General features: G+C 36.9%; 1 protein-coding gene across 1 annotated transcript in view; it reads left to right on the top strand.

Moving 5' to 3' along the window:
* Window positions 1-307: 307 nt before the first annotated feature.
* The window catches only part of vps41 (VPS41 subunit of HOPS complex), a 42,479-nt gene continuing 27,173 nt past the window's right edge, over window positions 308-15,613 (top strand). The window contains exons 1-4 of the mRNA XM_067378632.1: window positions 308-491; window positions 994-1,032; window positions 8,756-8,863; window positions 13,943-14,020. Of these exons, the coding sequence (XP_067234733.1) occupies window positions 471-491; window positions 994-1,032; window positions 8,756-8,863; window positions 13,943-14,020 (246 nt within the window). The 5' untranslated portion in view covers window positions 308-470. The remainder of the gene's footprint in view (window positions 492-993; window positions 1,033-8,755; window positions 8,864-13,942; window positions 14,021-15,613) is intronic.

Genomic DNA, 15,613 nt, shown 5'->3' on the forward strand with positions numbered 1-15,613 from the left:
AAGCAAAAGGATGAAGGTAGATGACAGTAATTCTTTAGGGTCAGCTAATTTATATAGACAAGATGTTTGAACGCGACTTTCAAATCTGTTGCTCACATGAAGATGTTGAATTACAATTTTATATATGTATGTATGTATTTATTATAATTTATTTCTTTTCCTACTAAAATAAAAAAAAAAATCTAATTCACAAAAATAAGCGCATTTATTTGAGGAAAAAAGGTCTGTTGTGAGCCTATTCATTCCCTTGCACTTCAACTACAAATCCCACTATGCTCTAGCGACACTTCCTGTTTTTGTCATGTGACCCAGTGTACATAATAATGAGTGTCGCATGACTAGCTGCGCTGTTTAATTGTGCAAAATAACTGAATTGAGTGTAAATAAAAAGTATTAACGTTATCGGCAGACCATAGATTGGTAGACGAAGACAAAATCTGCCTTATTATCCCACATCTGGAGCCTGTATCATGGCGGAAGTGGAAGAGCAGGTAGGTTTCTCTAGGAAGAATCTGTTGTCAAATGACAGAAACCTATGAATATGAATATATTGCTACTGTATGTTTCATTTTTAAGGCGTGTGGGCTATTCGAGTTTGCAGTTGTAAAGGATATTTTAAAGACGTTTTATTGAAGCTGTCAGGATAACACGATAGTTTAACACTTAATGTATCACTGCTAACAACATCTAAACAGCTTAAACTCGTGTCTTGGTTTTAGTCGCTCTCCTAGACTGGACACTTTTGGACGTTTGTCCACTGGGCAGTTTGGGAGACCATCTTAAATCAGCTGAGGCTTTTTCAGCAGCGATGACAGCAAGTTTACTGACGAAATGAAGAATAAACATATGACTTTTAGATAATCGCTGTTTTATATGTTTTGGTGTAGCATTTCCCTTTAATATTAATGTTGGAAATAACGTACCTTGTTAATAATATTTGAATCAGTAATGCATTACTTTTTCTCATATTGACACATTTGTCTATTTTTCCAGGGAAGAAAACTAAGTGAAGAATCAACAGATGAATCAGAGGTAAAATCAAGGGCTGTAACGTTACATTTTATCTGATTAATCACACCAACATTTCTTTTCAAGTTTTGAAATGCAGTAGATAACAAAATATTAACCTGTTAGCGTCCCACTGTACCGCTTGTGGAGGGAACGTTATTTTGATTAAAGATCACTAGGACAAATTATTATTATTTTTTTTTAATAATGATGTACATGGATAAATCATTTTTAATAATAATAAAAACTGCAATATTCCATAAAAATACAAATTGCCAAATTTGACTTAAAAAGGATTAGTTCACTTCAGAATTGAAATTTCCTGATAATTTACTCACCCCCATGTCATCCAATGTGTTTATGTCTTTCTTTCCTTAGTCGAAAAGAAATGAAGGTTTTTGAGGAAAACATTCCAGAAATGCTTTTTGAGAGTGTGCAGTCATGTAATTGTTATTTAGTATGCTTAAATATGAATCCTGTGTGTGTGTGTATATATATATATATATATATATATATATATATATATATATATATATATATATACTGTATATAGATAGATATATAGATATACATATATATACAGTGGGTACTTTTTTCATTTTTCACTCTTTGTTAAATTGCAGTCATTTGCTAAAATCATTTGTTTATTTTTTTCCTCATTAATGTACACACCGCACCCCATATTGACAGAAAAACACAGAATTGTTGACATTTTTGCAGATTTATTAAAAAAGAAAAACTGAAATATCACATGGTCCTAAGTATTCAAACCAGGGCTTGAAATTAACTTTTTTGCTCACCAGCCACTGTGGCTAGTGGTTTTCCAAAGTTACTAGCCACTCAGCACTTTTAAATGCAGATTGACCAACTAAATCAAGACTACATTGTATATCAGCTGGTATGTACAGGTGGGCAAGAGGTGGACAATATGAACATGGGCTAATATGAGAAATTTTTATTTGTGTTAGGCTATATAAAAGAACAAAGAAGCTAATTATAGTAAATTATAGTAAATTAAAAATAATCTTTTTTCAGATACACTAGGTTTATAGATACACATATAGCCTACATTTATTTAACATCTTTTGTTGTTTGATTAACATTAATGACCTATTTAATTGGGCAGCTGAATGCATGGACGTAACTGACGCATATTCAGTTATTACTCACCTGTTTACGTCCACTTAAGCCATAACCGACTGTATTCACGCGAGATACTCCACACGATGGACATTTAGACATCTGTGTGCACGTGTATTTGGCTACTCAGGCGCGAGGAGAACTGATCGCGCTCGCGACAGAGAGAGAGAGCGCTTCTGTTGTGTGTCATTTAGTGCAATTCCGCCTATCCCTCCTTCACTAACTGCATGTAAATAACGAATTGTGTGATTGGATTGTAATGTTGTGCTACGACGATCTTCGACGATCCTTTGGCTGTAAACTGAAATTATATTCAACCCGCCAAATTGGCTAGTGGGAGTGGCTGTCTTACCCGCCACAGCTGAAATCTACCCGCATTTGGGGGGGTTGGCGGGTGTTAATTTCAGGCCCTGATTCAGACCCTTTGCTCAGTATTTAGTAGAAGCACCCTTTTGATCTAATACAGCCATGAGTCTTTTTGGGAAAGATGCAACAAGTTTTTTACACCTCATTCCTCCTTGCAGATCCTCTCCAGTTCTGTCAGGTTGGATGGTAAACGTTGGTGGACAGCCATTTTTAGGTCTCTCCAGAGATGCTCAATTGGGTTTAAGTCAGGGCTCTGGCTGGGCCATTCAAGAACAGTCACGGAGTTGTTCTGAAGCCACTCCTTCGTTATTTTAGCTGTGTGCTTAGGGTCATTGTCTTGTTGGAAGGTAAACCTTCGGCCCAGTCTGAGGTCCTGAGCACTCTGGAGAAGGTTTTCGTCCAGGATTGCAGCCATTTGTAGCCATTTGCTATGGTGTTTTTTTTTAGCAAACTCCATGCGGGCTTTCATGTGTCTTGCACTGAGGAGAGGCTTCCGTCAGGCCACTCTGTCATAAAGCCCCGACTGGTGGAGGGCTGCAGTGATGGTTGACTTTGTACAACTTTCTCCCATCTCCCAACTGCATCTCTGGAGCTCAGCCACAGTGATCTTTGGGTTCTTCTTTACCTCTCTCACCAAGGCACTTCTCCCCCGATAGCTCAGTTTGGCCGGATGGCCAGCTCTAGGAAGGGTTCTGGTCGTCCCAAACGTCTTCCATTTAAGGATTATGGAGGCCACTGTGCTCTTAGGAACCTTAAGTGCAGCAGAATTTTTTTTGTAACCTTGGTCAGGTCTGTGCCTTACCACAATTCTGTCTCTGATCTCTTCAGGCAGTTCCTTTGACCTCATGATTCTCATTTGCTCTGACATGCACTGTGAGCTGTAAGGTCTTATATAGACAGGTGTGTGGCTTTCCTAATCAAGTCCAATCAGTATAATCAAACACAGCTGGACTCAAATGAAGGTGTAGAACCATCTCAAGGATGATCAGAGGAAATGGACAGCACCTGTGCAGGGTCCAGGTATTGCCTCATGCTACCAGCAGTGACACTGACCCTAGCCAAATACAAAACTAGTGAAAAATAATCAGAAAAGATGAGTAGGGGAAAAAATGTCAGTGGCCTCCTGTAAAACCATTCCTGTTTTGGGGGTCATCTCATTGTTGCCCATCTAGTGCACCTGTTGTTAATTTCATTAAAGCCAAAGCAGCTGAAACTGATTAACAACCCCCTCTGCTACTTAACTGACCAGATCAATATCCCAGGAGTTTAACTGACTTGTTGCTATTCTCTGATTAAAAAGGGTTCCTTTATTTTTTTTTTTTAGCAGAGCATATTGAGCATATATATATATATATATATATATATATATATATATATATATATATTATACACAATAACAACTTGTGTGTACAATGAGTAAACTGTAAAAGGTCATTGGTGTCCATTTTCTTGAGTGCAGTTTTAAGAAAAGACTTTTGAAAAAAGGATAGAGTTTGTCTTTAAGTGATACAGTGAATGAAATGTCAAGTAGACATTCTAGTCCTCAATTCAAAATGAAAATGGAAAGAAAGGAACAACAGCCTTGCCCTCCTCGTAAATAAAATCTCAGTCCATGGAGCAATCTCTCCTCCTGTCCACAAACTGTCTTCTGCATGCACCCAGATACCTTGGAGAGCATGATTGTATTTTCCTTGGAATCACTGTAAACCACAGTTTGTTTTGTTCATAATTGTAGAGCTCTGTCTCAATCTTTTGGTCTATCTCTCCCTCACACTTCCTGATGTGACCGTGAATGTCTTAAAGGATATTTGGAAATGTGCTTTCAGATGGACCGCAGCTTCCGAGTTTTCCGAACTCATACTGTATAACATTTTTGGAGCTTGACAGTATTCATGTATACACCCCACGTAAAGCCAGTCTAGCCTCATGAAAGAAGAACGCAGCCTTCATGGCTTAAAGAAAACATGCCACAGCTTTCAAATGTGATGTCACGCAGCGAAATGAGGAAAGATGCTGGTGGGGTTTGACATTAATCTTTAGTTTTGAGGCCCGATGCTTCAGTATAGCGTTCCAACAAAGTTTGTAACTAGAAAGACAGAGACAGAATGAGGGATGAGCAAAAGAAGAGAGTGTGGATGGTCACACCACTCCTGAAAAGGGGCAATTAAAGACAGACTTCCCTTCATCCCCTGCTCCCCAGGGCACCAATTAGGAGCGGCAGGGAATGAGGCACAACACTCATCCACCACATCGGCGTGGCGATGGCAAACACTAACAAGAGGAAGAAATTATGGGATATGAAATAGGAGAGATATTATCCATAGCTCCCCACCGTAGAAAGTTTGTCAGGATTTTTTTCCATGTTCTCTCTGTCTCTCCATCTCTGTCTGTAATGGCTTTGTAGACCATGACAAATGCTCAGGCATTAGAAATTTCACATCTGGACACAACAGGAAATGGACAATGGAGGCGTTTGTGATGAGGAGAGAAAATGTTTGATAAAATGAAACACTGCCCATACTGTCAATGTGCTTGTGATCTTATTCATAGTTCTCCAAAAATAAAAAGAGTATATAAATATGTAATTTTACTGTAGAAAAGTTTGTGGTCGGTAAGATTAATGTAATGTAATGCATATGATAACAAATAATAATGTTTCTATTTGACTGTCTTTTAAAATGAAATTTAGTCCTGTGATGTCAAAGCTGAATTTTCAGCAGCCATTACTTTAGTCTTCAGTGTCACATGATCATTCAAAAATCATATAACATGCTGATTTGGTGCTGACTGAAACATTTTCCTATTATTGGGCTGCTTAAATTTTTGTGGAAACCGTGATATATATTTCTTTGATCAATTTAAAGTTGATCAATTTAAAAGAACAGCATTTATTTTAAATATAATTTTTTTGTAACAATGTAAAAGTCTTTACTGTCACTTTTGATCAATTGAATGCATCCTTGCCGAATACAACTATTAATTTAATTAATTATTCAAACAAAAATACAAAGTTCAGCTAAATGTGTCATAAATTAATAAATACATTAATGCACATGTTATTGGCCAGGCTTGAAATGTAGCACCCAATATTTAATATTGGCATTAGTTTATGGAAACTGATAATTAATTAAATCTTCAAAATGTAAAATTAAAATATCTAAATAGTTTCAAAATAATATTTAAAATAATAAAACTCACTACAAACAAATATTTTTTAAAAAAAAATTTCTGTTTACCTCTGTCGTGTGTCCATTACAGTTTTTTTACAATTGCTAAGACACAATTTTATTTTTTCTATTTAAATATTTAATATTTCAAAATGTATTTTATTTTACATGTAAAAAATAAAAATAAACCCACCACCAAAGCTCTAAAAAAAAGGATGTTTTTACACTCTTTTCAAAACTGTTAAATTTAAGTTCGAAACTTAACGTAATACAAAAATAAGATGGCAATTTGCTACATTTCTACAGTATTACCATTGAAATACATTACAAATCTTATTGAAACACTGTCAAAACAATTAGATGTAGCTGACAACCTTTGCTAGTGTTATGAAAGAATGAGTTGTTTTGAGACATGAATGAATTGTTTATGTAGTTTTGGTGCATTTTGAATGTAAAATTTACTGCTGTGCCAAGATAAAGTTGGTTAGGAGAACTGTGTGAAGAGTTTTGAAAAAGTGACCTAAGTTATTGAGAAATGTGTCCTGGCGATAGTTAAGAAAAAAAAAAAAAAACTTTAACTGACATCAGAGAACTGTGACCATGCAAATGTGTTGTTCAACTCCCCTCCCACTAAACGCTGATGTCATGTATCTCAGTCTTTAGAAGGAACTGAATTAAATATTCTGAATGATATCAATCCACAGTCTTATGATGCAGCCTGAAATCGTAACCACACTATGTGAGAACTGGCCCCAGGCCAGTTTTTTTTTTTTTCCATTCCGTCAACTGATGGAGTTTGGGTTTCTTGCGTCTGACACTTTTTGGTTTTCTTTGTTGGGGACACTTAATATTCAACATTATTATTGACTTGAATGCAGTGACACTATTAGATGATAACTGAACTGATCTGGATGATGACATGACTGTATTCTGCAGAGCTGCTTCATAGCTGGATTGAACTCATTTCATAATTGATACACTTTACACAGTGATACACTGCTTTACAGCTGAATTGAATTTTGTTTGCATCATTGATCATTACTTTCCTGTTTGTTACTGTAAAGCTGCTTTTAAAGAATCTATTGTAAAAAGCACCATATAAAGGTGATTTGACTTGACTTAAGTTGTTGAGTTATTAACTTAAAGGATTAGTTCACTTTCAAATTAAAATTTCCTGATAATTTACTCACCCCCATGTCATCCAAGATGTTCATGTTTTTTTTTTCTTCAGTCAAAAAGAAATTAAGGTTTTTGATGAAAACATTCCAGGATTTTTCTCCATGTAGGGGACTTCAATGGAGCCCAAACTGTTGAAGGTCAAAATGAAAGTTTCATTGCAGCTTCAAAGGGCTTTAAACGATACCAGACGAGGAATAAGGGTCTTATCTTGAGAAACCATCACTCGTTTTCTAAAAAAAAGAAACAATAACAATAAATGCTCATCTTGAACTAGCTCTCTTCTTCTCTATTCTTCTCCTGTATTACTGCCCTCCACAGGTTAAAGTTTGAACTAATTGTTATATACTTATTGTATTTGACAATTTAGTTCAAACTTTGACCTGTGGAGGGCAGTAATACACTTAGCAGTGTCTACACTGCTGGAATTCAAATAGAGAAGAAGAAGAGAGCTAGTTCAAGATGAGCATTTATGGTTAAAATGTATAAAATTTGTAATTTTTTTTAGAAAATGAGCAATGGTTTCTCTAGATAAGACCCTTATTTCTCGTCTGGGATTGCTGTAAACTGTAATTTTGACCTTCAACCATTTGGGCTCCATTGAAGTCCACTATAAGGAGAATAATCCTGGAATGTTTCCATCAAAAACCTTTATTTCTTTTCAACTAAAGAAAGACATGAACATCTTGGATGACATGGGGGTGAGTAAATTATCAGGAAATTTTAATTTAAAAAGTGAACTAATCCTTTAAAATCTCAAGGGGTCCTTTAAAGGTGCAATATGTAAGATTTCTGTCTGCTAGAGGTCACTAGAGGCCTATTCAAAACAAAGGCGTAGCTTGATGACGGCATGTTTGAGCGCGGAATCTTGGGACATGTGGTCTTCACCTCACAGCCGGTGGAATCGGGATAGGACTCAGGAATAAATCATGTTCATGGATGACATTAGTAACGTTACTGTAGTATGAAGCAGAGCAGGAATGAGTGTTGTGGGAGTTTTATTATGCCACAGTCGCCGGCGCGGCTTCTGCTCCTCTGGTCATAAGTATGAGGTAACGCAGCTCTGTTTATCATATTAGATGCATTTGACTGTGTTGAAAATGATGTTATAACATTCGCTCGGCGGCTGCTGCGAGACACTTGTTTGAGACACACTGCAGTAAGATCGATCGATTTTAGAATATCCTATTAAATGCTGGATGGCTTGTGTTGATAAATGGCATGCAATTTTAAAACATATAGGTATAGCATAGTACTTGCAAAAAATCAAGAAAATTTGATTTAAGCAATAAGACTAAATGTGTTGAGCTATATAACAACAATTTTTTTTTTTGTTTATAAACGTAACCAAACGGTTGTTCCCTTGCCTATTAAAAGATGTAATATATTAAAGCGTCTTTGGAGTTTCCATGGTTTTTACAAAATAAAACCGGAAACTGAGGGTAACGCGGGTATGACGCAATTGACTGGCGACTCCTCACACGTCCCGGAGCCTTGGTTAAAATTGCAATTTTCTTACGATTTACAAATAGTTGGAAACATTTGGGATATTGCAAGTACTCAAGTGAACAAAATATATTACACTGGCCTGGTTTTTAGATATTTTACTGCAAAAATCTTACATATTACACCTTTAAGGAAATATTTTGCATCAAAAGGGTTTGGCTGACAAAAAAAGTTTAGAAATCCCTGTACTATGAAACAGGGTCCCATTAACACTGGTGCTTAATTATTGCATGATATCACTATTCTGGTAAGGCTAATGAATTGCACCATAATAAATATAAGAGAATATAAAATGCTAAATAGATTTTGAACACACAAATGAATGTGTGAATTAATTGTATACTCTGAAGATTCCAAACTAATGAAGGATGGGTGTGTTTGTGTTTGTTTAGGAGGAGGACACCGAGGAGGAGCCTAAATTGAAGTACGAGAGGCTGACCAATGGTGTGACGGAGATCTTACAGAAGGATGCGGCCAGCTGCATGACGGTGCATGACAAGGTCCTCGAAATCTGCTTAAAAGTTTTTTTAAAAAAACATTTTAAGTGCAAGATATGATGTGCATATGCAGTTTGTTTGAGTGTTTGAATGTGTTTCATATAGTACAGATAAAGAATCTGAAATAAATTGAAAGCATTTAAATTAAAACCTAAATGTAACTTGTATTCAGTTTTTTTAAATCTATTCTAGATTAATTGTGTAATTTAATTATTCAAAAATCATTCTTAAATGTGTGAGAAATCTAGGAGCTTTAATTATTATTATTATTATTATCAATTATTTTATTTTTATTTCACTCTTGTACTAATATACATATATATATATATATATATATATATATATATATATATATATATATATATATATATATATATATATATATATATATAATATATATATATATATAATATAGCATGTTTTTCCTCCACACCATACTTTTCTCAAGAAAAGTGCTTGAGCACACAAACGCTCACAGGTCACCAGCCTTTCACTGCTTTCCTGTTTATTACCTCTGCTTTTAGATTTCTATGTCTTTTTTGCCTGTCTTCTTTCAGTTTTTTCCCAGGTTTGATATTTTTGTTGGTGGAGCATTCTACGTGGGCTGGTTAATCGTCATGGCAGCCGGTTCACTCATGCACGGACACTGTGGAGGAATAGTCATACCTAGTTATGTCTCCTCACCTGATGTTTTATTAACCGCTATTGATTTTTATCCCTCAACCCCCCCTCTTTTCCTGCTTTTCCCTGGGGACTTCCTCCTCCCTTTCCTCTTCTTCCATCTCTCCAAAAAAGGCAAGCTTGCAAGAAAAGGAGACGTTGAAAAGCTGAATTTCCAATGAGAGTCCCCCCTTTTATTCACTTTTTCACCTTATTTTACTTTGTCTATCTCCTTCCATCTCTTCCCTTATAGTCTTTTATGCATGTGCTCCAATGTGCATTCCACCACCTAGACACACAAGAACACCACCTGCCTAATGTTGCCTCATATTATAAGTGCCAGGAATCCGAATTTCATTTCAGCAATTCCATTTTGATAAATCCCTTTAAGAGCCACTGAGGCTGGTGAGGCCACCCCTTTTATTTATTTATTTTTGGCTGATTTTATTTGGGGAGATTGCGGGGGGTTTTGTTGGACATGCTCGACTGTGCCTGTAAATATAAGCATTTCATTATAGACTGCAGTGAAGCATGGGGCGGCTTGGTGTGCTGCGACAGGGAAAGGTCTGTGCACGCGTAAGCAGGTGTGTGTGTATATGTGTTTGGACACAGGGTAACCTCAGTTTCAGAGATGGAGTCATTCTGTGTGTGTGTGTTTTATAGTGTGTCTGGATGCTTTTGTAAATCTAGGTCCATTTTGCAGCTGGCAGAGCAAAAAAATCTGCAAATGGGTGTCAAACTCATTTTAGATTGCGGTCGGACTGGACTCAACATCACCTTATGTGGCCTGATTTCATTTTATTTGTTTAACCTTAGTGACCACTATGCAGAGCGCATACACAATACATTCTCTTCTGGAGCTAATAAAATCCAAAAACAACTTTATGATGCTCTAATAATCAGTATTTCTGAAACAAAAGGGGGATCATGGGATTGACCAAGGAGCCTTTAGATGGCAATTAGCCTACATATGAAATTGGTAAGTGGAAATATCAAACAATCAAATAATCAAAAATAATACTGACAAGAAAACAAGAACTCACTGCTCTTGGTTGAAAACTTTTGCTCTAATAATGTAAATGATAGGGAACATTAGCAAAAAGTTAGACCTTGAAAAACTATTCTATAATTATTACAGCGCCAGGCCTGGTTTTCAATCAAATTGAGATTAATCAATATTAACGTGTGATGTCTAATAATCAGTGGACACTTTGAAACAATAGAAAAATTCATATTTATTATAAGATATGAAGACCTCAGATGCAAAAGCCTTTAAGTCCGTCTGATTTTTTTTCTTAAAAATTAGCATTTTTATCAGGCTCCTATGTATAGGTTTTTACCTAAGTACTGGTACTTCTGATTGGGCTGAGACTGGGATTTATCAGGTTTGAAGTGAAAGAATTTAATCAAACAATTTAATCACGATTAATCACATCCAAAATAAAAGTCTGTGTTTTCATAATATATGTGTGTGTACTGTGTAAATTTATTATGTATATATAAATACACACATTTAAAAAATAGAAGAAATTTACATGCATAGATATTTATATTTTTATATAATTTATATTATATATAAATAATTTTGTATATAAATATAATATTATTAATATATTAATATTTTTGTTAATTATATAAATGCATGTGTGTGTATTTATATATATATATATACATAATAAATATACACAGTACACACACATTTATTATGTAAACAAACTTTTATTTTGGATGCAATTAATCACGATTAATTGTTTGACAGCACATACACACACACACACACACACACATATTATATATATATATATATATATATATAATATACCCAGTGTTACTCACATGAGAAGTGGAATCAAAGCAGCCTCTGCATCTGTTTTCAGGCCTTCCCACTTGGCTCTCTCCAGCGCTGGATAAACCTTTATTCCAGTGAAATTCTTCTGAGCTTTTGTATTGTGTCCCATCTCTCGTTCTGCAGTTTTATTTATTTTTTTCTTATTTTCAAATCTCCCTATTGCTCGTTCTCTCTCCTCGGCCATCAAAGGCCCCCTAATGCTGATTGGTTAGACGTTTGTTGTTGGTGTTGGCCCGACTAACTTCCAAACAATTCTGCTGAGTTAAAACACCTTTAATGTTAGTTTATATTATTTTATTATTATTTATTAAAGCTGCAGTCCGCCATTTTTCCTCTTTGTCACCATCTCTGTTTGAATCATATGCGGAATAGTTATCGTTACGTGGGTTGTGCATCGGAATGGCTCAGCGCCGATGAATCTAATGTTTGCTGTCAACCACTACACCGGTGTGGATACTGCACTTCAGAATCACAGATTTTACGTCTTGAAAGTATGACTAATATAAGAATTTTCAGTGGAAAATATCAGCTGAACAAGTAAGTAACATTTCTGCCACTTTTGTTCTGACCAACTGAGGAAAAAAGCATTAGGCCTACAATAAATCGCACTGCTAATGATGATTAAATCTAACGATCGCTTAGCTTGGATCACGCCAAACTGTGCAAATTATTATAACTGTTATACTTAGTTCTCAAATTGTTAATGTTAACAACATCAACATTGCGTGACTATCCCTGCGTCTCAATCAGCTCCCTAGCTCCCTAGGTCGTGAATCAGTATATCACGTAAATGAATGTGGCCGATTCCCTGATCAGTGCCCTGACTACTAAACTAAGGAGCTGATTGAGATGCACACTATGTGTATTTAGTGTATATTAGTGTTACCTGTAGATTTCAATTCCTGGAGCCAGTCCAAAGTCTTTTGTTTTTTGACTACGGGTGAATCTCCAGTTTTCACTGATGATTGTCAGTGTCAGACTGACATTTAATTATTTCAGCTGTTGTGAGAACAGACTATAAATGATCCACTACAAGCAGCATCCTCACATGATAAAACCGACTTGCCTGGACTCCTTTTTTCTGTTTATGGACGTGACGTAATGACGCAAAGACCAACTGCTGCATGCTCGAATTTCCCGCGGAAATCCACCAGGTCGCTCTTATTATAAAACATTATTACAAGCTTACCGTTGTGAATCGGCTAAGATAAGGAAATAGTTTTGAACACTTGCTGGTTTTGTACTTGCTCAAAAATTGATTTTGGATCATTTTTAACCAAAAAAAGTTACGGACTGCAGCTTTAAATTTTATTAATATAGATATTAGTATTTTCACTTGTACTTGTATAAATGAATTTGTTTTACCCACATATTCAGCTGAAAAAGTATTAAATTCAGCATGAAATCAAATTTGACCCTATTTAATTTGTTAGCGCACATTACTAGCCTTGTGGTAACAATTCATCCATGCAAGTTAATCTACAAACAAACATTTTGTCTTTATAATCTTTAATCAAAATCTAAAAATGTGCTTCCACTCAAACTGTCAGTCTGCTGCAAGCTTTGACAACAAGCTAAAATGAACTCCTGCTTTTCTAGATCCAATAAATTTCCAAAGGGGGAAAAAACAAGCCACACCCTCTATTTTTCTCATTCAATATTCCGTTTCACTACGTCACAATATTGAAGTAAAGTCAGTCGGAACTTCCAGTTCATGCCGACTTTAATCTGCTGAATGCCTTGTCTGCATTTGTAATGAAAAGAAATGTTCTGCTGCTGTGAGGAAACACAGGCTGCTTGTTTGACATCACCTAGACCTCTTTATTAGCCCCACCCCTCCAACCACCTGTCGCTCTTTACACTATCATATTAATTGCTGATTGATAAAATTTAAGTTTTTTTTTTTAATTGTTTGAATATCTTGTTTCAGTTAGAAAATGTATGAGATTTCTGAAGTAACATAGGTTGCAATCGATGTTTGTATGACATCTTCAGTGAATAAAGTGAAATACATGCAATATTTAGGAGTAAGTAGCTTTCAACAAACTTGTAATAAAGATTGGTGTGTGAGTTTTATAATTACATCATAATTTACAATTTGCTCCTAGACTGTCCAAACTGTAAATGCTGAATTAGTTGGTGGTGATAATGGCAATTTACAAGAGAAAATAGCAAAAGTTTTCATATGTTAAACTCTGAAATGTAATTGCATTAGTCTGACAGGCAGAGTGTTGGTGTAGAGGGCAGAGATGTGTGACCTGTGGTGCATATATTATGTTGAAGCGTTTTGATATGTCGGGGGAAAAAACGCTATTTCACACTGGGCCGCTCTGATAAATAGGCTTTCCTGTCCTCCAGCAATTTCACACTTTTTGCCCCCGAAGGGTCCAGCCGAAACCACACACACAAACACACACTCTCATATACACGCACAAACACTGAGGCCTCGCAGCCATGCCTGGTAAAACTCATTTTTAATACCTCCTCCACAGCTTTTAACTCTGTATAAGTGCAGGATGTCCCATGGTTTTCACTTGTGTGTCTGGCATGTTTGTGTCCTCTGTTGCTTTCAGTTCCTGGCTCTTGGGACACACTTTGGGAAGGTCTATCTCCTGGATATCCAAGGAAATGTTACACAGAAGTTTGAAATTGTAAGTCTGAAAGTATTTTGTGTTTACAGCTTGCATAACAGTGTAAATTTGCTGTCCCCTCAAAATAACTCAACACACCGCTGGCCACAAAAGTGAGTACACCCCTAAGTGAAAATGTCCAAATTGGGCCCAAAGTGTCAATATTTTGTGTGGCCACCATTATTTTCCAGCACTGCCTTAACCCTCTTGGGCATGGAGTTCACCAGAGCTTCACAGGTTGCCACTGGAGTCCTCTTCCACTCCTCCATGGCGACATCATGGAGCTGGTGGATGTTAGAGACCTTGCACTCCTCCACCTTCCATTTGAGGATGCCCCACTGATGCTCAATAAGGTTTAGGTCTGAAGACATGCTTGGCCAGTCCATCACCTTTACCCTCAGCTTCTTTAGCAAGGCAGTGGTCATCTTAGAGGTGTGTTTGGGGTCGTTATCACGTTGGAATACTGCCCTGCGGGCCAGTGTCCGAAGGGAGGGGATCATGATCTGCTCATTCATGGTTCCCACAATGAACTGTAGCTCCCTAGCCTGGGTGCCAGCCCGAACCCCGCCCACAACATTTTTTGGACGGGAAGTTCGGAAGTTCGTTCTGGACTCGATCCATTGTGGAGTAATTATGCTCGGCTCCCAGAAGGCCGAGCCAATCAAATTGCCAGGGCGGGCTTTAATCGATGATGGACAGGCTATCTGCGATTACGTAACCACCCACGTCATCAAAGAGCGCTTGGGGAGTTTGATTGACAAGCGATCTAACCAATCAGAACGCCGCATCCGCCATTTTGTCCAACAAAGCAGTCAGGAGTTAGAAGATTAACATCGGTGGAGTTAAACTTGAAAAATTGTGCATACTGACGTCTTTCCGCGTTTGAAACAACATTCATTCATGTTTATTTGATGCTATAAATGGACTAGTAGGAAGAGATGATCGGTTCACGAGCCTCTTGAGCTGAGGCGCTACAGCAATCTGTCACAATCATGGTCACAACACATTAAAGAGCCACGGTTTTTATTGTTTTAATTTTTTTAATAACTACACAGTTTGAACGCTGGGACTTTGTTTAATATCATAAGTAACCTGCTCTGTCTCGTCTGTCGATGTGTTGTCAGTTTCTTCTTTGCTCCGCAATGTATTTTCCACACTGTGTGGCATGACAGCGCCACGGCTTGTCGGACAAAGCAACAGTAACTAAGGGGGACGAGTCTTTGCAAAAGGTCAATTAGTTTACAACAATTATGGCTGAGATGTGTAGATTCCGCCATTGCGTCCGTTATAGAAGATATCGACAGCGCATTAATTTTAAAAGAGGAACAGAGGACCGCGATCAAGGCATTTGTCGATGGGAAAGATGTCTTTGCCGTCCTTCCTACGGGATTCGGCAAAAGTTTGATTTATCAGCTGGCCCCGATGGTCGCTAAGAAGAGTTCTGTTGACAACTATGCGTCGCTCAACAACTTACTCTGTAGCTCTGATTGGTTGTAGGTCTATCCAATTGAGGTCTTTCCTGGATCGGTTGAAATACGCCCCCATAATCAAAGCCCAATGGAGCAGTATCAGACTCATATTCTGACTAGAATTGAGTATGACCACGTCAGGCTA

Source organism: Chanodichthys erythropterus, chromosome 23 (genome assembly GCF_024489055.1).
Source record: "Chanodichthys erythropterus isolate Z2021 chromosome 23, ASM2448905v1, whole genome shotgun sequence".
Lineage (NCBI taxonomy): Eukaryota > Metazoa > Chordata > Actinopteri > Cypriniformes > Xenocyprididae > Chanodichthys > Chanodichthys erythropterus.